Source organism: Hylobates moloch, unplaced genomic scaffold (genome assembly GCF_009828535.3).
Source record: "Hylobates moloch isolate HMO894 unplaced genomic scaffold, HMol_V3 SCAFFOLD_1, whole genome shotgun sequence".
Classification (NCBI taxonomy): domain Eukaryota; kingdom Metazoa; phylum Chordata; class Mammalia; order Primates; family Hylobatidae; genus Hylobates; species Hylobates moloch.
Genome location: NW_026652276.1, coordinates 140,962,093 through 140,988,430, shown reverse-complemented (window position 1 = coordinate 140,988,430; position 26,338 = coordinate 140,962,093). Strand labels below are relative to the sequence as shown.

At 41.0% G+C, this 26,338-nt stretch overlaps 2 protein-coding genes across 2 annotated transcripts in view; one reads left to right on the top strand and one right to left on the bottom strand.

The window, feature by feature from the left end:
• The window catches only part of JAZF1 (JAZF zinc finger 1), a 350,559-nt gene that overhangs the window by 188,973 nt on the left and 135,248 nt on the right, over nt 1-26,338 (bottom strand). The gene's annotated exons all lie outside the window — the stretch shown is intronic.
• Nucleotides 4,084-4,642, top strand: LOC116812789 (small ribosomal subunit protein eS10-like). Its single transcript, XM_032758638.2, has one exon. It carries the CDS (start codon nt 4,115-4,117, stop codon nt 4,640-4,642), a length of 528 nt encoding a protein of 175 aa, XP_032614529.1. The 5' UTR covers nt 4,084-4,114.

Genomic DNA, 26,338 nt, shown 5'->3' with positions numbered 1-26,338 from the left:
TTAAGCTTTTACCAAAAAAGAAAAAACATCCTAATAGTGCTGTTCTTACCAGAGATAGCATTTTTTCCTCATGCTGAACTACTTAAAACCCTCCTTAGATAAGAGATAAAACTATGCTGTAACTTATATCCTTTTGTAAATTTTTAAAGTAGAGTGCTGAGATAACACCAAAATGGGGGAATTCCTAAGGTGACTTGGGACATAAGTAGGAGTGAGGAAAGTATTTAAGCTTAGAGAGAAAATGAAGAGAAGCCTTCTGATGAGGTGTGAGCCCATGGAAAATGGCACAGGGAAAATGAATCGGAAATGCAGCCTGTGGGGTAACACTGCTGCAGAAGGAAACAAGCGAGGAGAGCCAGCGCCTCCATGGTGCCTCCTCCTCCTGACTCAGAAACTCAGGGAAGCAGGAGTTGAAGCCTATGACCCCTAGGACTGATCCCATACTGACATCTTGTGGTTACAAGTGTCATGACACTTACGTGGTCCCATGGCAGGCATGGACATGCATATTCGTACCACAATCATGTCTTCATTTCGCAGCATTTCAAAAGCATTAAACGTTTTCTCAACCCCAAGCTCCCTGTTCTCAGTAGAGGCAGAAGTGAGCGAAGGAACTGCTGATGAATGTGACACTGGCATTTGTCCCTCCCAACTGCATCCATGCTAGTGGCTGAAGCCTCTGCAGCCTTGGCTGAGCATCTCTTCTCCAGCACCCAAGGCTTCTTTAGGAGAATTACTAAAACTCACTGGTTGTTTTAAAAGTGAAATGAAAACTGCAGCTGCTCAGAGCTTTCAAATACCAACCGAACCACTCCCTCATGAAGTCTAAGGGAGGAAGTCAGGAAATAGAAAAGTAACCTGGTTCTTTGGAATTTCAAAATTAAATTTCTCTTCACAACCATACCCCAGAGCTACTCAGTAATGGAGGTGGGCCAGAAACCCTCCATCTTGCAGAATCCCAGATGGTCCTGAGTGCCTGCTGCATTTAAAGCACCTGGGGGATACTAGTGCACCTCAGAGGGCCCACGGTCCAACAAGAGACGGGCAGGACCCCATCACCGTGAAGTAAAGCAAGAGTGGCGAGGGGCGGACACGGGCCGAGAGAGTTCTGGCAGGAGACACCAGGAAAGGCTCCCATGGGACAGCAGCAATTTTTCTTTTAGGATGAGCGGAGCAGGGCAAATAAAGTTGTGGATGAAGGCATTTATAGCAGGTGGTTAAAGTCACAGGCCTTAGGAATCAGACAAAACAGGATTTACACCCAGGCCCATCACTTCCTAACTGTCCATCTGAACATGATCTGTGAGCTCTCAAAACCTCGTTTTCTTCCTCTGAAAAGCAGGGATAAAAATTCTGACTTCATGTTGGAGTTGTGAGGAATGAGTAAAATAATGTGTAGAAGTGATGACTCGGCACACACTAAGGACACACACCAGTTGCTAACAGCTGGAGGAGCAGCAGGAGCGCAGCGACGGGCAGGAAAGGCGGCCACCGCCTGCGGAAGTCAGGGCCAGGTGAGGACAGTGTGGACGTAGGACAAACAAAGACATGGTGGTGGGGCAGGGTCAGAGGACAGAGGCACTGGACGCCAGGCAGGGCCGCCTGACCAGCTCTTGCTCCTCTCTGCTCTCCCAATGTGTCACCTGACTCTCCACTTGGTTTCTTTTTGCCTCTTTATATCCTCTCTCCCCAGGGATGTTATTTTGGCTTTCTGGAGACAAGGGCCTACAGTTCATCACCACGGGTCCAGCAGAAGGCCCAGGTGCAGAGCAGACATTCACTGAGCATTTGGCCTGGCTCCTGCCTGTGCTGGGTCACTTTCAGCAAATTAACTAACCTCTGTTAGAAGGCAGGTTTCTCTTCAGTAAAATTCAAACAAAGAAACAATACTTGCCTCTTTCGGTTGCTGTGAAGATTAAATGAAAAAATGCAAGTGAATGGACAAATGACTGGGAAAAGGCTCAATAAAAGATAACTGCTATGAGAGCCACACCTGCTAGAGTCCTAGCTGCCAACTTCACAGAAAGCACTGCAGACTGTTTTCTATGAAATCCAGTCTCAAAGACCTAAGGATATGCTCAGATAAATCAGAGAGGGTTGAACAATATTGTCACAACAATATTTTCTAAGAGGTTTGTTAAGAAAATTGGGTTTTCATCTGAATTTCTCCGTATTATGTAACTTTCCCACTTCTTAAGCATAGCTTTCAAAAACACACCATGGCAGCACTGCCCTTAACTGCTTTTCCAGACAAAATCTTTTCAAATTTCCACCAAAAGAATGCAGTTGGCACCACCTTTTCCTGACTGTCCTAACAAATGGATAAACTTGCTACAATAAGACAGTTTAGAACAACATCTGCTCCTATCTGCCAACAAAGTTCAGCTGTGGCTTCTGACACTAAATAGGGCAGGAAAATCTCTTTCTTTAAAAAATAATAACATTTATGCTTTTTTGTTGATCAAAAGTAACAGATGACTATAGAAAAAGTGGAAAATCTAGAAAATTATAAAAAAACAAGTTACCCATAATCAACCATCCAAACATAGTTCAGGCTGTGCATTTTGCTATATCCTTTACTATCCTCTTAGTCTTCTTTGCATATATATTTTTAAAATGGAGTCAGTCTTATCTTTTCACTTATTATATCTGAAGATTTTATTTAATATTTCACTTTGTTGTTGTTTTTGTTGTTGTTTGTTTTGAGACGGAGTCTCTGTCGTCCAGGCTGGAGTGCAACGGCATGATCTTCGCTCACTGCAACCTCCGCCGCCCAGGTTCAAGTGATTCTTGTGCCTCAGCCTCCGGAGTAGCTGGGATTACAGGCACATGCCACCATATTTCACTTTGTAAAAAATTACCAAATTACATAAAGCTGTGCTGGATGTCAGGCAGTATTGAAAGAGATGTGAAGTCTTTATTTTCTAGAGGTCGGTGCTTCATGAGGGTACAAGACAAACACATAGGAAAAACAAATAATGATATACAATAATGATGGTATACAAGAATGACTTAAGACAGAGGTAGTACAAACAACGTCTGTGAGGTTCACACCTAGATGAAATTACCATGGCCTAGAATGGCCTTGCAAGGACTTCATAAAGGAAGACAGAAATGAGTCCAGCGTGAAGCATTGTAGTTCTATAGAAAATTTTGAATTGATAATGACTAATTTACCTCCCTTTCTCCAATATACAGAAGGACAGATTCACTGAAGTCATTTCCCTTGCTAAGCCTTTGCTCTTAGGGACAAAGCTGACCTCCCACAAAAGCTGTTTTTCAAATGTCATAAACGAGGATGTAAGTAATTCAAAACAATTTTCCAATTATGTTTGCATTCATGTGGAAAACTAAGGTTTTAAGAGAAAATAAAAAAGGTTATCTGAAGAATTAGAAGTGAATTCTGAAATTCCAGATTCCTGGTGTCTAAATAACACATAATACAAGAATTAGCAAGAATCTACTCCACACATGATATTGAAACTTGGAACCACTTATCAACCAAGCTTAATTCCTGGGACAGACCTTCCTGCTTAACCTGTATTCATCCACTCATCCATTTAGGAAATACTGTGAAATATTTTTGAATGTTAATGAGTCCAGCACTGGGCTAGGCGCTAAGGTAAAGTGAACCATATGGACAGGTTCCTGCCCTCATGGAGTTGACAGTTTTAGTAAGAGAAAGGCTGAGAGGTAAACAGACAAGGACAACCCAATGTAATAAATGCTTGGTAAATTAAGTTACCTTAAGGAATCATAGATGCTATAGATATAAATGCTTCATTAAGAAATGAGCACCTAGAAAAAACACTATATTAACCTATGCTTGGAAAATTAGGAAAGGCTTCTTAGAATGGATAACATTTAAGTTTAAGGAAGAAGAGCAGAAAGTCAGGAGTGGCAGTAAAAGAAATATCTAGGGCTGGGCACAGTGGCTCATGCCTGACATGCTAGCACTTTGGGAGGCCAAGGTGGGAGGACTGCTTGAGGTCAGGACTTTAAGACCAGCCTGGGCAGCATAGCAAGACCCCATCTCTAAAAAAAAATTTAAATAAAAAATTTAAAAATGAATAAGGGCTTTCCAGCCCCGGCCCCGGACCCTGCAGCCACAGAGATGTTGATACCTAAGAAGAACCGGATTGCCATTTATGAACTCCTTTTTAAGGAGGGAGTCATGGCGGCCAAGAAGGATGTCCACATGCCTAAGCACCCGGAGCTGGCAGACAAGAATGTGCCCAACCTTCACATCATGAAGGCCATGCAGTCTCTCAAGTCCCCAGGCTACGTGAAGGAACAGTTTGCCTGGAGACGTTTCTACTGGTACCTTACCAATGAGGGTATCCAGTATCTCCGTGATTACCTTCATCTGTCCCCGGAGATTGTGCCTGCCACCCTACGCCGTAGCCATCCAGAGACTGGCAAGCCTCGGCCTAAAAGTCTGGAGGGTGAGCGACCTGCGAGACTCACAAGAGGGGAAGCTGACAGAGATACCTACAGACTTAGTGCTGTGCTACCTGGTGCCGACAAGAAAGCTGAGGCTGGGGCTGGGTCAGCAACCGAATTCCAGTTTAGAGGTGGATTTAGTCGTGGACGTGGTCAGCCACCTCAGAAAAATTGGAGAGGATTCTTTTGCATTGAATAAACTTACAGCCAAAAACCCTTAAAAATAAAATAAAATAAAAATGAATAAGGTGGCACCACCTGTAGTCCCAGCTACTCAGGAGGCTGAGGCGGAAGGACTGCTTAAGCCCAGGAGGTTGAGGCTGCAGTGAGATGTAATCATGCCACCACATTCCAGTTTGGGTGATAGAGCAAGACTCTGTCACAAAAAGAAAAAAAGAGAGAGAGAGAGAGATGTCTAAGAAGAGAGAACAGAATGTTAAAAGTTATAAGGGAGAGAAAAAACCATGGTGAAATAGTGGAAAAAAGATATTCAGAATGGCTAGGTCCGAGGGTGAAGAAGGCAGGATTTTGGTGAGCTACAGGTATGCACATACATAGCCAGGTGTGGGCATGTGTGTATACACACATACTCATTTAGACCTCAAAACAATCTTCCCATAATTATCATCATTTTGAAGATGAGGAAACAGGTATGAGAACACTAGTTGGTGATAAACAATAAGTAGCCAAAGGACCCTGAATGGAAGAGGGACATGATGAATTTTGCATCTCTGGCAAAATACCAATGATACAGTGTAGAGAATGCTTTGGAAGTTAGGAAGTGATGATAAAATCTTTATTAAGCTTCCCAGAGTGATTAAAGGGCTCACTTTCTGTCATCTGACATGCCATGCCCTGCCCTGAGCCTACAACTTGAGAGATCATGAAACGTAGACAGAACCTTTTCCTTCAAGGAGTTAATAATCTACCAGGGGCAACAAGCATATTGGGACACTGGGTGCTCTCTGTAGTGCTTGGCAAGGATTCCATAGACCAACTATTTTCTAAAGCACCATGACCAGCAGAATCATAGACTGAGGTTCCCTCTTTGAAAGACAGCCAAGCTTCTTGCAGGAAGAGAAAGCCCTGACCACAGGGAAACAGTGACCATAGCTACAGCCCCAGCTCTTCTCTGGGTCTGACAAACTCAGGACAATGGTTCTGTTCCTAACACCTTTCTATAATCACCAATCCTAACCTGGTGACCCACCAACAATGTCCACATGGTACCGTGGGTGTCCAGGGCTGTTTCTGGGCTTAGTCACACTCTTCCCCTCTTGGGGTTTAGCTACTTTGTCACCTCCCTGCTGGAGAAATGCCACTTACCAATGATAAAGAACATTTGTCCTCATACTTAACAACAATCCAGTCAACCCTTTATTCTACTTTCCTCAAAGCTATGAGTAAGAAAGAGAAATTAAACTAAAATTTTCAGTGTAGGTAATAGGTTCTCCATACAGCAACATCGTATCTAAATCCATACAACCACCACCATGAGAAAAAGACGTGCTTGTCCTCACAAACCCTGAAAACACGGGAAAAGGTAAATTGACTTGCTTTGGTCCACATGGCTAAATAAGAGCAGAAGCAGGCTTCAAACCCAGTTCTAACTCCAAGGCCAGCCTCATTCTACTATATTATTTAATTCTTCAGAAGTAAAATAGGTCATTTAAAAACATACTATCTTTCCCAAGTTGGCAGTTAACGTGTTTGCTACAGAAGATTGGTCAAGAAACCAATCAGGGGTTTAAAATCTGACTTTGAAATTATATCCTCAACTCTTAAACCTTCATTTATGGTTTGGTGGTGTATTTAGTCTTGTCAATATGACCCTTGCAGCAGCAGATGTTGGACTGATGTGAGATGGGAAGATTTTTGGCCAGGTTTCTGAAACCCTAAATTCTAGACCAGCTTTCCATAGTGAATACAGGTTCATGAGAGCTAGGGCGGAGCTGGTATTACTCTAGCCAAATGCACACTGTTATTATTCCGAGCCTTGGCACCAAACTTTGCCAAGGTGCTGATAGATCAGGGTAGGTTATATGTCAATTAATTATAAGTAGAGGATCATATAATTCATTGTCCAAACCACTGGGACACAGTGAAAGGAAGTGTTATTAATAATGACAACAGGACAAATGTGTAATCCAGGTCTGGCCATGGCAAACCAACACTTACGGTCACCCTGGTCATAAGAAGCCCCTTTACTTTCTAGCTTAAGGCCTAGGTTACAGGAAGTCTAGAGGCCCCACTGGGTCTGGTTGCCCAGGCTCACACCCTCATCCTGTTGCTAATAGCAACAAGTGACTTCTAAAGATGAATCTAAGGAAAAATGCTCCACAGGAATAAAAGCTACAAAAGTATTCTCCTCTAAAGCCCAAAGTTAGCCCAAACCATCTACCCTAAACCTTGGAGCAGGGTAGGCTGCAGTGGAGGAAGTCTGTTTTTCTTACTATTACTACAATATCCTTCTCAAAAGAGGACTAAAAGAATAAGAAAATGTAGTGCAGACACAAGAGCTCTGAGCCTTTTGTGCACCAAACTGACAGTCCCTGGCACTTGTGGCCCAGTAATAGCCCTGATTTTGAACCTGTTCCAGCTGCTTTCCCCCTCAAGGCTCAGGTTCCTCTGGGTGACTGCAATGCCTCTAACATATGTACAAAATGAATGTTGAAAATGCATTTCCCCCTAGAATGTGCTACTCATAAGAATTCCTTGGTGTAGGGGAATCTAACCAATGGTGCAGGTATCATTTGTGTAACTATCTAAGGTACCATGCAAAGGCTATTTTTTCATGTTTATAAAAATAGACCCAATTTCTTGCCCCTAACACAGAACTCTATACCCAGTAGTCATTTACTAAATGTTCTCTCAACTGAATAGGACCTAGTTAAGTATTCCTGAAGCCACCGGCACTGGAGAGGGGAGCCAGCACCTCCTTACTGGTGAGTGGTCAGGAGATGTCCGCAGAATGGCTTATGCCACAAAACTTACTGCACCCCTTACCTCGGTTTTCCACTGCATCAGGTCAGAAACTTATTTGATTTGCTGCCCCAAGTGGGCTTCACACCTTCCCTCCTATTCGCCAGTGTGTCTTTTTCCATTACCCGTGTTTAAAAACAGACTCTTTAATTTATGGGCATTTAGGGCTGGTGAAAGTCTCCAAGCTCTGGGCTCACCACAGATTCAGGCCCCTAAATGGTAACAGCTGAGCTGGCTTGTCAGGAGGGGTGAGGCCCCTTCTCCCGTCCCTGGAGAAACAGCCTGAATGAACAGACGTACTGACCCCAGCCCCATGCCGGTCTCAGGGGCTGCCCCAAAAGTGGCTCACTTGGGGATAAGGGTTGTTGCTTCCATGGTGAAGAAGAAAATCTTTATTTGTGCCTGGAGAGTAGGAAAAAGTGGTTCCTAATGGTGGCCCTGGCCTGTTTCTGCTCTCTCACAAGGGATGAAACATTGATAAGGACAGTCCTTTATTTGTGGGTTATGTTCTTGTTTGGTTATTAAAATAACCTTTCTTTTGTGAAATAATGTGGGACAGTAGGTGATATTTTAAAATGTCTTTCATTGGCAAAATAAAGAGTTACCATTGGCATACTGATAAAGTTTTTTGGTAAAATTTTACTGCCCCATGAAATGCAAAAATCTGGGAAACACTTCCTTAGACTCCATGCCAAGGCTTCTGAAGAGCAGAGAAAGGGGAACGTGGGTCGGGAAAATGGGGAGAGCACTCTCATCTCAGAACTCCAATCTGCTGGCTGCAACATAAACATTAAATAACTAATGGGGATGGAAACAAAGCTATCTTTGTCACCTAGTCCAGGCCAGGCTGGGTACTTATATTATCTCAGTTAATCCTCACAATTACCCTGCAAAACAGACACTATATTTTCCATTTTATAGCTAAGGAATTAAATGTGCAGCAATGTATCATCAACAAGTAGCTGTGGAAGGCTGGGATTCAGCCCCGATGCCTGTTTCTTTCCCTGATGCACAGGGTATGCAGTGGGGAAACAGGGCTATCAGCTTCACTGAACAGCAAAACAGAACTTTTGAATTAATCAGAGTTGTGAAGGGACCCATTTCTGAATAGAGCCTATTACATTCTAAAACCCAGATGATCATGAGGACATTATAATGGAAGTTTGTTTATTCTCTGTATTTTCTAATTGGTTTATTTGAAAGTTTGGTCTCAGGAACTGCTCTGCAAGGCTCTGGAAATGACTTAATCAAAACAAGCCCAAGTTCAATATGAAACAAGCAACCTATCTTCTGCAAAGCAATAGTCTTCAGCCAAATCTGAAACACCCAAGCAGTCGTTACCCTCCCTTTCTTGACCTCTGGGTATTTCATTGCTTGTTGCCATTTCCAAGAGTTCAGGTAGGCTTGAATAACTCTTCATTAAAACCAGAGTTTAAGGGGGAGGATTCTGAACAATATCAAAGACCAAGGAGTTCACTTGAGTATTACCTGCAGATTTAACTTAACCATGCTGTTGCTATTTCCAAAAAGGCAAACCACACTATGGCTGTATTCTTAAGGGTCACGTAGCACTAAATACTAAATCAAACTTCTTGTATCCATTGAATCTGCTGAAGGCAATATGTAGAGATGTTGCAACATTCTTCTCCACCACCTTTCCATTCTGCTCCATTCCCACTTTTAGACACAAAACAAAACCATCCACCCCAGGAATGTAACAACAATGCATCCTCTCATTAATATGTACAAATAAAGATGCAAGAGTCAATTGTCATTAATAAGGATAGGATTTGGCATCTCATTTGGAATGTCTCCTTTGCCTTAACAACTCTATTAAGCATTGGTGAATAACATTAGGCAACTATTCATTCAACCAATATGTACTAAGTGTCTATTAAATGCCAGCCATTCTTCAGGATGATGGGGATGCAAAAGTGAATTAAGAATAAAGACAAAAATCCTTGCCGTTATGGAGTTCTCCCTGTGGTGGAGAGAAAACTTGATATTATACAGTAAAAACTTTACTCATTAAAGTTATAATTTAAAAATAATAATTTCACTTTTAGATGGTTGTCATGGTACATGGAAACTCATGAGTTTCTCAAATTTATTGCTTCATCCTAGGAGAAAAAATTATTTTGCAGATGATTTAACATAATATACCTAACTTAAAGCAAAATCACGCAGACATCTTTTGTTAATATCCACATTCCTGACATGTTCCTTGAAGTTTTTCACTTCTAAGGGCTGCAGTGATTCAAGGGACTGCGCCGAATGCTTCTTAGAGGATGGCCCCGGGGAGGAATAGGATTCCCAGCACAGGACTCATTCTTGTGATGTTCTGCCAAGTCAAATTTACTTCCTACAAAACCAACAATTCACTTTTATGCTGGACCACTAAATAATACCGCAAAATTTTAGTCAGAAAACTTAGGCAGAAGCTTATGAAATATCTTAAGAATGAAGGAGAAAGAATGAGGATGAAACAATGGAATCAAGATATCTGACACATCACACTTTGTCTGTTGTAAGGAATTGCTAACAGATGAAAAGAACGTCCTCTAAAAATCCCCTCTCGAATAATCCACTATCAAGCACATGCAACAGAACAGAACATGGGAAGTTAATACAAAGGCAACTGCTTTCTTTATCCTAAACAGATGTATCACAGAAAAAAATGGCTACAGAACTTCATAATACCTATGTAGAGAATGAAAGGCTACATGGGAAAATCTATAGAATTCTTAAGAAATAATGTTTTCTATAAAATGGGAACCATTTTAAATATTGAGGCAACTGAGATATTAAATTTTTTAACCTAATGTTTAGATCTTTTCTTACAGCATATAAGCTAATTATTTAAAAGCTTGAAAAAGAAAGCAATGGCACCTTTGCAATGATCAGAGCCAAGTCTGCTGACAAGGTGAAGAACTATACAGTCAGTACTCAGGTGCTGGCTACAGCGCATCACTAGGTGGAAAACAAATCATAGGAATCAGTGGTAAGTTCAGACTCAGTAAAGTGCTACACATTTCTTGAAAGTCAAGGGGTTGAGGTGAATGGAGCACTGGCCTCAGGTATACCTGGGTTAAAGCATCCTTACTTTCGAAATCTGAAAAATAGCAAGAGTTAATAATACAGCTTGGCATCATTATATCAGAGTGTCAAAGCAGGTGAGCTGATGAGATTCAGAAAATAAAGACAAGGACTCTGCAGGCAGTGCCCCTCTAGGTGCAGACCTGAGCAAACAAGAAGGAGCAAGAGCCCTGTAGGGGCTGGCGAAGGGTGGCGAATATTTCTAAAGAATTGAAAAGGAGGCCAGGTGCAGTGGCTCAAGCCTGTAATCCCAGCACTTTGGGAGGCCGAGGCAGGCGGATCACGAGGTCAGGAGATTGAGACCATCCTGGCTAACACGGTGAAACCCTGTCTCTACAAAAAATACAAAAAATTAGCCGGGTGTGTTGGTGGGCGCCTGTAGTCCCAGCTACTCGGGAGGCTGAGGCAGGAGAATGGCATGAACCCAGGAGGTGGAGGTTGTAGTGAGCCGAGATCGCGCCACTGCACTCCAGCCTGGGGGACAGAGAAAGACTCTGTCTCAAAAAAAAAAAAAAAAAGAATTGAAAAGGAGTGTTCAGTTTAAATATACAGATACAGAACACAGCCTCAGTTCTGACTGTAGTTTAGGGAAGTTTTATAGGCTTGTGGAAGGCAGGCATGGAATACAAACAAATCAATGCGGACAGGAGTAAGAGATAAACAGTTTTAAATGTCTTGTACAGCTAAAATGTTTCTGCAGCCCAGGTTTACTGCCAAAAGAGGAGACTTGGAAAATTTTGGTCTGGCTATTCCAATTATAGTGCTTTATGAAACCACACAGGATACAGCACTACCTTCTTGAGAAAAGCAACGATGCCTTGACCAGGTAAACCTCCACGGTAAGTGTGACTTGTTATGGATAACTCTGCATAAGTAAGGGCTGTTCGTCCTTTCAAGGCCTGGCTTCATTCCTTTTGGAAGACAGTTGCAAAGATCTTGTAAATTTTGCTTTATCTATTTGTCAGATTGAGACTTGTACCACTAAAAAAAAGTACATGAGTTACTATGAAACTTTGTACTATTTACAATGTGAAGTACAGGTCGTCAGTTACCATCCTGACTTTAAAATAGTTTTTATTTATCTTTGTGTTGGTTTAAAACTGAAACTTTAAATAATGTCTCTCTTTTGGTTTAGGGAGAGAGAAAAATGAAAGTTTTGATTTCTATTTTGGTCTTGCCCAAAAGTATTTCATAAACATTTACTAAGAAGGTTGTCAAGCTCTACCTAACTGCCCCCATGATAAAGATAAACCTTCTTATGATATATTCAGATAAATACATTCATCATTTTCATCCTTGGGTTATTATTCATACCAACAAAGGCACAGTTGTCATTAAAAGTAACCAGAGTTCCCAGGCATCTCATCAATTACCTAACTACCTATTCTTGGCAAAGCTTGGTTGCTATACATGAAGCATATTTACATGTACTTAGTATATGGTCTAGCTGTTGAGTCCTCTAAAGCTAAAAAGATATCTATACCTCAGGTTCAGCTCTCCTTTCCATCCTTTCTCTATCAATGGCACCTTCATACATTAGATCCTGAAAAAAGAAGTCACCCTTAGGTCTTTCTAGACCTTAGGAAAGAGAAGAGTCTTTAGAAGTTGATATGGGGAAGAGGGGGCCAGGAAGTATCATCTTTCTGATGGCCATTTCTGCCTGTGTGTCTAACACAGTGAACATTCATATAGAACAAACACCGGCATGGTGAGGGTGGGGGATGACAGATGTTGAGTGGACGATGGGGAGAAGAGAAAGTGTTTGTAAGAAGACCCTCACTCCCAATATCCCACCCCTCAGCCCCAGATTGCTTCTGAGACAAGGAAGCAGAGAGCAGGAGGAATGTAGCTGGTGATGCAGTGAGACCTTATGCTGGTTACTAGCACCGTCCTGCAGAGTGTACCATTTGTACATGTACGTTTGTGTATGCATAACTTTTTCACTTAGAAAATGGGCTTCTTCCATTATTCTCAGCAACCTAAAGCAGGAACAGAAAACCAAACACCAAATGCTCTCCCTTGTAAGTGGGAGCTGAACACATGGATACAGAGAGGGGAACAACACACACTGGGGCCAGTCATGGGGGTTAGGGGAAGGGAGAGCATCAGGAAAAATAGCTAATGCATGCTGGGCTTAACACCTGGGTGATGGGTTGATAGGTGCAGCAAACCACCATGGCACATATTTACCTGTGTAATAAACCTGCATATCCTACACACGTACCCCAGAACTTTAAAACAAATAAAAGAAAATGGGCTTCTTTTCTCTGATAGAGACTCTCTGGGAAGAGACAGGATCTACACTTTGTCACATGGGAACCTCCAATGCGAGACATGAGGATTTTCTTCTTTCTGCATGTGGGAGGCTTTGCTTTTCCAAGAACACTTTGGAGTGTCTCACGCAGCCATAAGTGAAGACTGGGGCTGGTTCTCTTCCTAAGCTTCACAACAAATCTAAAAGTTCTAAAAGTGGTATGACCTATGCTTATAGAAGTTCATCTTGTATATGTACAAATAATACGAATAAAACACGATTTCTTCCTTACTTTCATGTTTACCTTCTCCTTCTCTCTTCTTTAACCTGCAAAAGGGAACTGTGAAATCTGCATAAGAATCAACACTGGCACTGCACATTTTGGTTACAAACCAAGGACAGAAAATATGGACTCTCAAAATACTAGTTCAGAACTAAATAAATAGATCTGCAATTTGGAAATTAATAATAAGAAAAAGTTACTGGCTTTCTTTGTAAGACTCACAGAAGATAAATACATCTTACAGTTTTGGAATTAAAGAGAAAAAACAATGGCTCTGCTGTGCCTCGCTGAAAGCTTTCTCTGCCCTGGCATGTTTGTAAACAGCATGTTTCACTTTGCTAGCAGGAGTGACAGCTTAAGAGTGTCAAGCCCACTCCCTCATTTGCTAGATCAGATAGCCTCTTCTGTTTGTGAGAAGTGAAAACTTATCTTCACTTTAATGAGAATTTGCCCAACATATTTAGAATATGAGGCAGGGCTATCCCTGAAGCAACCTAACTGCCTCTGTGCTTCATGCATTTCCAGCTAGGTCTAAGAATCAACACAAAAAGACTGAAAGCTTTAAACACCTGAGTTTGGATAATTCTGGCCAGGAAGAGACCCCATGACCAGGCCAGTGTCATTACCAGGCAAGGAAGTAACATTAGCACAACGGACCCAGTCTTTGACCCTAACCTGTGCCGCACCCACATGCTCTACCATCTCCCCTTTATACCTCTTGGTCTTCCCACTGCAGGTCCAGCACTTCCCCTCAGCTCCCCACAAGGAGGCGAAAGCATCCCAACACAAACGTGTGTGCTCAAGCATCTCCTCTCGGTCCTTGAACCCTTCATCTTTACTTTCTAAAGATACTACTACAGTACCTTGCAAATTGAATCTAACAAAGGACCTATGTAAGTATGGATTATGTTACTTGAGCAAACTAGATGGGGAGCCCATCTTTTCCATATTTGCCCCTAGAACCAAGCAAAGTGCTTGGTACTTAGTTGACACAATGCTGACTCAAGTGAAAATAAGGAGACTGCACGGCCACTGGGATGGAACATTGATTATGAGATCAAAAGTTCACAAAAATAAAACATTTCCGAGGAGTTAAAGAGGAAGACCAGAGATTTGGAGCCTAGTGTGTAATGTGGATAAAGACTTGAGGCTGGCAAGGTGGCAGAGGACAATGGCACCAGGGCTGGAATGGCAGCAGACTGTGGCTCTGATTACAAATCAGACACTCCAGGACCCAAAACTGGCTAGGCCTAGGGTACGCTCGAGCTGCACATGTAAGCCTGTGAAGGCTCCAAAGTTATTTGGAGAATAAAACCCTTGGAAGAGAGAGGACGTACCGCTAGTGAGAATTGAGGGTGTGGAGCAGATTCAGGGAATTACTGTAATGTGACCACAGGGCACACCCCAGCTGAGGAAAGCAAGAACTCACCAGCTACATGTGTAAATACTATCCTGTGTGTTTGACAGCAACTCCTCTTTCTTTCAAATGACATGCACCTCTTTCCTTCCTGATTTTCAAAGAGCCCTGACTGCTGAACTTGTAATTATGGTACTCTATGGGAACTCTTTTTTGGGGGGGCAGTGGGAGGAGTCTCACTCTGTCACCCAGGCTGGAACGCAGAGGCACGATCTCGGCTCACTGCAATCTCCACTTCCTGGGTTCAAGCAATTCTCCCTGCTTCAGCCTCCCGAGTAACTGGATTACAGGCACCGCCACCATGCCTGGCTAATTTTTGTATTTTTTTGTAGAGATGGGGTTTCACCACGTTGGCCAAGCTGGTCTTGAACTCCTGACTTCAGGTGATCCACCTGCCTCGGCCTCCCAAAGTGCTGGGATTACAGGCATGAATCATTACGCCCGGCCGGAACTCTTAATTCTTTCTCAAATCAGTTAGTCCTGATGCATAAGAAATACCAATACCTCTCCAAAAAAAAAAAAAAAAAAAAAAAAGATTCTCTTTTATGACTTTCTGAAATAAAACATCACAATATGAATTTCAAACTGTTCTGTGTTCTACTGATCCCAGGCAAAACACACACATGCACACACACACACGAAGTTTAAGTAGAACCTTACTTAAGCAACTTGAGTCAAAGGAACAGGAGAATCTGAAAGGTTAGAGTGGGTTTTTGTTCCCTTTGGCCAAATCCCAGAAGACTTTGCCTACTGGGGGCCCCACTGCTTTTAAGACAAACAACAGGGAGAAGAACAATTGGAAGCACAAAGAAATCCTTTCAGTTTCTTTTGTTATTTTGAGGCAGCCTTTGAGGGTGGCCAGTTATAATAAAAATATGAAAGAAAACTAATACACACACATTGATTTATAATTTTTATAATGCAGCATTTAATATTCACATTCTTGTATGGAAAATATTCTTATTTTTCCCAATCCTCCTTCATTCCAAAAGCATTTACAAAAGAGACAGCTCTGTCTTTAACTCACAGATGAGAAAACAGAGGCCAAGCTGTGTAAGTGACTTCCCTATACTCACATACCCAGGTGTATGGCCAAGTTGGAATCTGAACACAAGTCTTTTGAATTAAAATGCCATAATCCTTCTAGGAAGTACAGAAATGACACCATCATCCTCCTAACAGAAACAGAGATCTGGATGAAATATCAAAAGACAAATCCTGCTTCCCTGTTCGCTCAGAAAGGAATTTGCTATCGAGTAAAAGGTAAACATGCCATGGCCTCTGCAAACAAAGTGTGATTTTTTTACTATCCTGTATATTAATGAAATGCCATCACAGCCAGCAAGATAAGAACTTACAACATGAAGCTAACGACATGAAGGCTGAGCCGTTACCATCCTCAAATTGCAATATTTCATATATATAAAAGAAATAGGCTGGGCGCAGTGGCTCACGCCTATAATCCCAGCACTTTGGGAGTCTGAGGCAAGTGGATCACCCGAGGTCAGGAGTTTGAGACCAGCCTGGCCGACATGGTGAAACCTCGTCTCTACTGAAAATACAAAAATTAGCCTGCCGTGGTGGTGGGTACCTGTAATCCCAGCTACTTGGGAGGCTGAGGCAGGAGAATTTCTTGAACCCAGGAGGTGGAGGTTATGGTGAGCTGAAATCGCACCTCTGCACTCCAGCCTGGGTGACAGAGTGAGACTCCGTCTCAAAAAAAAAAAAAAAAAACAGGCCCAATTTATCTGTTATAGTGTTGAAAAACATCAGTGTGGCATTAATCTCAAGTAAAACAACAGGAAAAGAATGAGAAACTTAAGAAATCTAAGGAGATAAAAAAAGAGCATCATCAAAAATAAATTTTTCAGAAAATATTTTTTCAAAAAATGTTTAACAAACTCTTAAAAACAAATAATCCACTCAGTTTTGGTGTAGTGCCCTTTTTCCTAATGGATGACTGCAGGAGAGATGTTTGTGGTTCCTTGCTTTACTTTTGGGAAGGGCTGGACGGGAGGAGTAAGCTGGAGGATAAAGTGCAGAGAAATTATGGCATGCTTAGAAATTGTTAACATGTACTCATTAGTGAGTACACAGAGTGACAAGATGTAAATCAGAAAATATATACCCGATTAATTTTTCTTCTGGGTTTTCAAAACCCACCAAAGCTTTCAACCATTGTCCTGAACAATTCTCAGTTTCAATTCTAAAGCAACAGCAACCTGAAGCCCTGAGAACAGACCGGAGACATGTATGACAATAACTACATGAAAATAAAGGAGAAAAATTAAATGCAACTGTCAAATAATATCTTTAAGTGGAAGAAGACATATTTGTGAAAATTCAGCAAGAAGACCTTATCTTTTTTTCTAACAATGTAACATACATAAAGTCAAATGGAGTAGCTCTAGCCTCTCTATAAGTACATGTATGTGAGATGATTGCCAAGGACCCTTGCAACTTTACTCACTAAATTATAATTATTTCTTTGTCTTGATACACTAATATGTAACAACTGTGGGGGAAAATACAAGTAAATAACACCTTCCCCCAACCAGTCATTTTAACATGCAGCACTCTGCAATAATTATGATTCCATTATACACTCAAGTCCACCAGGACAGTAGCCCTGCCTAGAATAAACTTCAGGTTAGAGTCAGTTTGATAAACATTGATTAACAAACCACTGACATAGTAACAAACTAAAACCTATCTGACTTCTATAGTGATTTTTTTCTTATGTTTTGTACAGTTATTGGGGACATGCATATTATTTGGAAATATTAGTAACCTGAAGTTGTTTTCCTTGTTTATTCTTCATCTGGTGCTACAGTCTTCACTCATTTTTGGGGGGAACAATGAGGATGCAAATAGAAGTGGTAGAGTAACGCAACCTCACTCTGCAGGCAGCTTTGGACACAGAGCATCTTGACAAAGGCTCGCACTGGAGGAGGTAGGGTCATCTCTGGAGGACATTTGGGCTTCCTCATGGCACACAGGTTATTCTGGGGCCTGCCCCAAATGCCACGATGCCTTGTGCCAAACAGAGGAAAGGAGGGAAAGCTACCTTCCTAACGTGGGTTAGTGGCTTTTACCTCCCTTTATTAGACACCTAGAGGTTCCTAACCCTGCCTGGGCACTCAGGGGTATGGGATGTTGGGGGTGAGGCTGTGCTCCTGGAGAAGGTAGGAAAGTACGGTCAGGGATGGGGAGAAGCATCTGCAAAGAATGCACATAGCAAGACCAGAGAAAGTGAATAACCAGCAACCCTCACGGCAGCCCATTGGCATCTACAGAACAAACTCCCTCTAGGTACAGCAGATGCCAATCTTTTGGCTCACTAATGGGCACAGTTCAGTGGCCCAGTTTACTTTAGGAAGAATCTGGGCCTGGGGACAAGGGAACACAGTGAAGCACACCCTTACTGGGGTGCAGAGGGAATCAATCTGTTCAGAGTTTATTTGGGTACGTGCAGAACTTGCTTAACTGTCCACCTCTGTCTGAAAAGAGACAATTATGATGTAGGAAAAGAAAAAGCAGCAAGACTAGATGTACTCAAACACAATAAATATTATGTTTTCTTGCAAATGTCCTCAGCAATGAGATACAGAAGCAGAGGAATTTAAAGAACACATCCAAGAGATCTGCACAGTCAGAGAAATCAGTGACTTTGTTTTGTTTTTCAGTTTTCCAGGCAGGACCAATTAAACCTGTCTTAATAAAATTCTCAAGCAATGCTGACATGATTCATCTGTGTAGTATTATAAGAGTTTAGCAGGCCCCATTTTAACCTTGGTTGAGTTTTATGACTCATGTAAAACATTCTGAAAATGACTCAGGGAAAAAGAGGAGACATAGTGAGATAAAAGTAGAAGAGGTGAGTCATGAGATCTGAGTTCTTATTCCCCAGATCAGTAACTAGCTGTGTGGCTTTGGATGGGTCCCTTCACTTCTGAGCCTCTTTCTCCTCGTGTGAAAGAAAGGGAAGGAATTTTTACAGTTTTATTTGTATGTGTCTACTTCATCTCAATTTTATTAAAAACTGGGCTCAGGTTGAACACACTTGGTCAAAATGAACCCTCTTTCTAAACGCCAATTCACAGGATTGTTCCATATCCAGAGATGTGTGGATGGAAAGGTTCCTTATTCAAATCTTATTAATGAATTCCAGACACCCAGGACACCCCCAGCAACAAGGAATCTTTCGCTGAGTTGGTTCATGCCATTTTTGGACAGCATGAATTATCACAGATGTCTCCAGGTAATATGTCTCCTCATAATTTCTACTTCGAACTCACTTTCCTCTACTCTAGTCACGTGTACGCATAAATTGCTTTACTAGAAATGGGCAGAGAGATTTTGGAATTTTCATTGCCAACATCACAATTTCAAATAGGAAAAATAAAAAGCTTTTTTTCTTCCAGCAGAGAATGCATGAAACTCAGTTGATAATTCTTACAAATGGTACCAAAGAAAGGAAGAAAATACCAGAACCGATGGGCTAATGCAACACAATACAAAGAACAGAGGAGAATGGGAATTTCCATGCAGTGGGTAACCTATTTTTGGTAAGGTAAATGAAACATTAACATATTATATTAGAGTAATTCAGGTGAAAGAAAACATACAACCTATAAACTTTGGGATGGGGGAATGATTGTGGCAAATAGCTTATCACTGTGCTTGTATTAGCATAACTAGTAGATATAAGCTCATTTTTCAGGGTTTTATAATTCTGACACTACAAATCCAAAGTAGACTTGAACTTGTTAAGTAAATGATTCATATAATTTTTTTACATAACTGAACTAAAGAAAGGAAGACAAGATAAAAATTCTACTACGGAATTTGTTGTTTTCTTTCAAGCATTTATAAATATTAGAGATAATCTTCCTTTTTATTTAAACAAAACTGTTTAACATCTGCTTTTTATAATATTTTTATTTCTTGTGAACATTCAGGTTTGAAACTCTTGTTCCCAAGAATTACTTGCAAATATCACATAACTAAAATTCCAAAAAAAGAAGCATGCACACACCCCGTAACTCCAGCAAATCCTTGATTAACTGAAAGCCAAAACCCAACCAAACAGAATTCCAGACGAGGTGAAGCTTGTCCTTTCCATATGACTTTTATAAGAAAGTAGGAAACTACAAAAAAGATACAAGTTTATTTAAAGCAAAAGATTTGCTGAACATATCGGTAGGTCAGTACATATTCAGCTTCACTGTCCACGCTTGGTATACTTAAAGTATTATACAAAAAACCATGCTCATGATGAGGTATGAACTGTTCCTTTTATCTCTACCTCAAATTCTTTTGTGGAACAAAGCAGAATGTAAGTAGGTATTATCTTTTATCTCTACAACTTTAATGCTTAGCACATTGATTAGACCTGCATACTAACATATTTGTGTTAACTAATAAAGAGTGGCAAATTAGAGGCAAAGCGTGCTAAATTTAAAAAGATTCATGATTGCTCTGCATATGGAACATAAGCTCATAGCATCTTAAGGTTTAAAGAGACCTTGGAGACTTACTTAGCCCTCCTTGGTGCAGGGCTCCTCCAAGAACATTCTAATGTTTTAAAAAATGCTTTGGTATTAGCTACCATATTGGGAACACACGCACATGCGCACGTGCATACAAACACACACACACACCTTATTATTTCAGTCTTACGAGATAGATGTATTTATCTTGCAACTGGGGAAACTGAGGTTCAGAAAGTGACAGAGAGAAGACAAGGAAGAAGAAAAAGTCAGAAGTGTAACAACTTTTTGCCAACTCTTTTCTATGGTCTAAGATCCAAGAATAAATAAGAAATTAATCAGACAAGATGAAAATGTGCCTCCCCTGCCCCATGCAAATACCAATATTATAACTGACTTACTGAGATATATGAAGCTAAGATAGTCCCTGGAACACACTACACACATAAATGTTAGCTTCCTTTCTTTTCAGTATGTTACAGCATCTTGGGGACAGGTACAGATATTTAGGACCCATTCTCAACTCTGAAAATTTTGCAATTATCGCATAACTAAAGAGAGTTATGAGGAATGCTAAAACCCATTCCCCTAAGAATAATCAGTGCAATTGTGTTTTTTATTTTAATTTAAAATTCAATGTGTATATGTCTCCTTCCCCCCGCCCCAAGGATATAAAAACTGGAATGACTGAACACAGCACAAAATACAGACATGGGGAAAGGGTGGCAGTTTTAACTTTGAAATTCACTATACTTGTCAGTTAAAGTCAGGCCTAAAGCATTAATTTATTCTGAAACATTAATTAACTGGAGCTTTTTTGCATTTAATTTTCTCTGGCATTTTGGAATCTATTCTAAGCCCTGTGGAAATGGCAGGTCTGATGTTATTAAAGTTAGCCTTTCAGAAAGTCCTCGAACTGAAGACTCCTACACATTAAAAAATGCTGAGAGTCCAGATAATGCAAACCTAAAGTATTATTAAAGGGTATTCTTTACACATGAAAGAAAAACCTTACTTTTATTAAAAATGAATTAAACTGTCAGAAGTCTTCAATTTTACATAATATTTGAGCCCTTTAAACATATATAAAAACATCTAAAGCCAGTTTCATTTTTTATTCATTCACCCACTCATTTAAATATATGTTGAGTGCCAACTATGTGCCAGGCAGATACTACTCTGAGTGGGGCAAGCAAGGTCCTGTTCTTGTGCAGTTTACAGTCTAGATGGGAAAATAACAAACAACAAATATATAAGAAAATATCGAAGAGAGATGAGTACAATAAAGAAAATTAAAGAGTAATGTAATCAAGAGTGACTGGGAAGGCCTCTGTGAAGAGGAAGACCTTATGTCAAGTCCTAAATGATCAGCAGTTGGCTACACAAAGTCTGGGGATAAACATCTCAGAGAGAGGGATACACGGTGCCACAGTGGGGAGGTGGGAATGAGCCATGCAGGTTTGAGGAGCAGGAAGGCAGCCATAGAGTCTGGGCCACCTGGCAGATGAGGGTGTGGGGGTGTAGAAGTGTGTTTGGTGGGATCAAGAGTTGTATTTTGGACATATGGAGTTTTAGATGCCCACTTAAAAGAATGGTATGATAAAACAGTAGTGTATAGCAATTCCATGATCGCCCAGAGTTAAGAGAGGAATTGGGAATGGAATTCAGGGATGGATGCCAGTGACTGCAGCAACGTAAGGTAGAAGACCACAATTCTCTAACAAGATTTATCCTACGAATCACTTTAGATATTCCATTTAATCAGCTAATATTTAATTTAATATGCCCGAAATTCAACATAGTAGACGTTATGTTCCTTAATGTTCTATTAAGGAAAGGAAGAAGACCCATCTAGAAACCACAGAGATTATTTCTATTACATAGATAACACAGTGTGCTCTCAAAGACACAAATTCTTTCGGAAATGCATATAAATGGGTGCCCTAGATATATATGGCAAAAATTTTAAAAAATTAAAATGTGTGTAATCAGAGAATTTGGAGAATGTAAGAGCAAAAGGCTTTCTAGGGGTGGTTCAAAACACAAATAACTATTGTTTACCTGGAGAATGTGTGTTTGAGCCCAATTATATGCGTGTCTGCATGGGTGTGAGTGCACGAGTGTGTATGATTTGATATTGCTGACGGTGGAGGGAGGGAAGTTCACCCTCTTTCCAAGTCAGATTGCCCAAATGATTATACCTCCTTGCTTGGGATGCTTTGAGCTTGATTTTAGATGGATAAATAGTTTATAATTTGGTATAAGCTATTTTTAAAAAGGTGACATTTTTTAAAAGGTATGGGAAAAATGAAACTAGACATCTTGCTATGCAAATTTCTGAGGCAGCACAGAATCCCATGACCACATCTACTTCCCAAGACACAGCCTTCCAGAAGCCAGAGAGATATCACCGCTTCTTGTGCCTCTTTACTTTCCAAGACATGTTTGTGTCTGAGCCTCATCAGCCTAAGGGCAAGACCTACATACTTCAGATGATTTGCATTGATGGGTTATGACTATAATACATACCAGAGTTAACAATCTTGATTCCAAGTCTCCTTGACTACATTTGGGAAAGGGCCACCTTACTTTTTATTAATAAATCTTCAGAGAATTCCCCTGTAATGCAGCTGTCTGAGACACTCATCTTGAGTATCTCAGAAACAGTATTTCTCATACCCACAAATGCTACTCATGACTAAGTTCTCTAAGAAACTGGCAGGGAGTCATTTCCACAACTGTTTGACTTTCAAAGAATGGCTCCTTTCTACTCCTGTAGGAGGAGATCAAGCCGAACTGGGCACCAAGGATCTAGATCACCCTATGAAGTGCTGCCCTCAAACACGTTCTCTGTACAGTCACAGATGGTGGGGTCACCCAAGGAAAATAAAGGCCTGGGTGCCTAAAAGAGGCAGTCCTCTTGGGGAAGCACAGAAGTAAACAGTGACAACCAAGAGGAAGAACGTGCTGAAAGCACACAGGATAGGTTTTGAAGGATCGATAGGAGTTCGTTAAGAGGGCTGAGAGATGGTGACAATATTTCAAAGAGATGGAGCCAACTGTGACAGAAAGAGGCAAGGTGGAGTGTGATGTGTGGAACAAGTAGCCCCATCTGATTACAGCGCAGGGTGTGTGGAGGGAAGGGGAGACTACTGCCAGCTCCATTCAGAAAGACCTTAGAATTCCTGCTAGAGTGGGACAATTGCCCTGAAGGAAATGGAGACGCACAGAAGAATTCTGAGTCTGAGGGGGAGCTGGGGGGAGTTGGGTTCCTGACATGATCAAGTTTTAGAAAGATCACTGGAAATGGCAGCAGCTGAAGAATGGATGGGTTAAGGCTGGGGAGGTGTGAAGACTGAAGCCAAAGCAGAAAGCAAATTAATTTATGTTAAAAACCAAAGTAACAACTGTCCTTTAACCAACTGCTTGGCAGGAGGGATTGTTTTTAAAACATTGTTGTCTTGGTTGTCTCCTATGCCCTGTAACATACAGACATGTACTGCAGAACAACATTTTGGTCAATGATGGAACACTTATGCGATGGTGGTCCCATAAGATTGTAATGCTTATTTTTACTGTACCTTTTTTATGTTTAGATACACAAATACCATTGTGTTATAATCACCTACAGTATTCAGTACAGTAACATACTATATGGGTTTGTAGCCTAGAAGCAATAGGCTATAGCATATAGCCTAGGTGTGTAGCAGGCTCTACCATATAGGTTTGTGTAAGTACACTCTATGATGTTCAGGTAATGATGAAATCACCTAACAATGCATTTCTCAGAACATGGTTTCTCAGAAAGTATTGCCATTGTTAAGCGACATATGACTGTATTCTACTAAGTATGTGTGCTTTGCCTACCTGACTGTCTCCTGGGGTATTAAGATCTTGCAAAAATGTAAGAAAGATTTGAAACTGCTGCAAAAGATGCATATGATCTGAGCATCACTAGGGAGTATATGGGAATATTGAATGAGGATTCACATTAACAGGTGAAGCTAAGTCTGTAACAATTACCTGTGATATAAGGAGGCAAGGTAGAGTACTAGGAAGCCAATAAACTGGCGAGCCGATGGCCTTATACAAAAGATGCCTGCCTGTTAATGGTGGACCACTAGCCCACTTGCTCCAAGAACATGAGCTCTTTGGTTGCAAGAATGCCAACTGTTGTGAGTCTGTCTTTTTCTGTGACCTATCACCTCCATCTTTCGGCTCAAGTGTTGCCTCTTCTGAGAGCCAGAGCGTGAACTACTCTCCCCTAAGCTCGGCATGTTCCACCCACCTTACGGCCCCAACATTTTCTTGGGGGCTACTTTTTATTCATATTTGTGCTCTCCTGGCCTAGACATGGGCCAGATACATAAGCTGGTGTTTGTTTTCAGAAACACTGTGAGTTAAACATTGCTCTAAAATTATTACACAGCCATTGTAGAAAACTGGCAGATCCTCACAAAGTTAAACATAGAATTACCATATGACTGGCAATTCCACTCTTAGGTAAATACCCAAGAGAGTGGATACAATTGTTCAAAGACTTGAACGTAAATGTTCGAAGCAGCATTATCCATAGTAACCAGAATGGAAACAACCCAAGTGTCCACTGACTGATGAATGGGTAAACAAAATGTAGTATATTCTTAGAGTGGTATATTATTCAGCCATAAAAAAAAATGATGTACTGATGCATGCTACAATATGGATGAACCTTGAAAACATTATGTTAAGTGAAAGAAACAAGACACAAGAGGCCAGATATAGTATGATTCAACTTAGAGGAAAAATCCAGAAAAAGCAGATCCATAGAGGCAAAAAGCAGATCCATAGAGGCAAAAAGCAGGTTACTGGTTACCAGGAGCGAGGGGGAGGGGGAAGTAGGAAGAGACTGCTTAATGGGTTTGAGGTTTCTTTTGGGGTGATGAAAATGTTCTGAAGCTATACAGTGTTGATGGTTGTACATTATTGTAAATGTACTAAAAACCACTAAATTGTACCCTTTAAAATGTTTAAATGGTGAATGGTACGCTATGTGAACTTTACCTCAACTAAAAAAAATGCATCAAATATATCTCATCTCACTGAAGACCATCAAATATATCTCATCTCTTCTTAGCTAGTTAAGTGTCCATCTGTCCTTCCTTCCTTCCTCTCAACATTCCTCTCTTCCTCATTCCTTCCTCCATTCCCAGCTTGCTATGAACCTTGAACAAAGGCAAACAAACGAAGTCTTCACCTGCAAAATGGGAACTGCATGAAGATGATGATCATACAATTTTCTCTGCTCTAGAATCTGACAGATAATTTGCTGGGATGCTGCAGTTCCTATGGACTGGACATCCCATAGTAGACAGCAGGTACAGGGATGAGTGATCCCCTCCCTCCCAACTGTCTGCACTGTCCTAGCTGATGAGGCGATATGCCAAAAAAATTTAAGAGTCTGCCCACGTTCTTTGAAAGTTCAGCAAGACAGAGGGAGTTACAAAGAAAGCTAATAACCTATTCTTCTAAGGAAAAAAAAAATCCCACAAAATGTATTTTTCTTTAGTTTTTAATTAAAAATGACCTTTCTGATTCTATGGCTGGAGGCAGCTATAGTAATGAAAAACGATGTCATTTACTGGTGATACTAACAGTGTGACAGTACAATGAAAAAGGTTATAATCATCAGAGAATTCCTAGATGTCTACACACCACCTAATTGCCGGGATGCGGGGAGGATACAGATTGAGAGACACTGTAATCACTCTGGAGCAAAAGACTAACCACCAACCCATTTGGAATATGGTACTCTTGGGACTTTATTCTCAGCTTTTCCTTTAATGCTGCCAGCAACCAGAAAAGCAAATGAGAAGAAGTTCAACCCTAAAAGAGATGAAATTTTGACACCAGGGGTCACCATCCTCTTAAACTCTGAATGAGGTGAGACCAGTGCCTAGCCTAAGGGGCAGGCAAGCAGGAAGGAAAAAGGCTGGGAGGAAGCCAGGAGGAAGGTGAAAATTAGGGAGGCATAAAAGAAACTCTTTTGCTTTGCTTCTTCAAAGAAGGTGAGGGGCAGGAGGTGGGGGTGGGGATGAGTGGTAGGAGTATGTCTACAGAAATGCTGCTGAATGGCTAAGTGCCCTGAAGCCCATTTTCCCTAAAATCCAAAATATGCTTTCTTCAGACAGTATCTGGGCTACTTTCTTCTTCACCCAATTCAACCCAACCTGAATAACAAAAGAAGGGGAAGCTGCCAGGAACGGGAAGAGTTTCTAAGGACTCCTGAGAAAAAGGTCTGCTGAACTGAGATTAAACTATTTCTCCACCACTATGCTTATTTTCTGCTATATTCAAAACCCAGGGCAAAGGGGAGTGATTATATTCAGAAT

Bases quoted from the DNA above. Each gene is read 5' to 3' on its own strand.
- LOC116812789 (XM_032758638.2), top strand. From the start codon at position 4,115: ATGTTGATACCTAAGAAGAACCGGATTGCCATTTATGAACTCCTTTTT.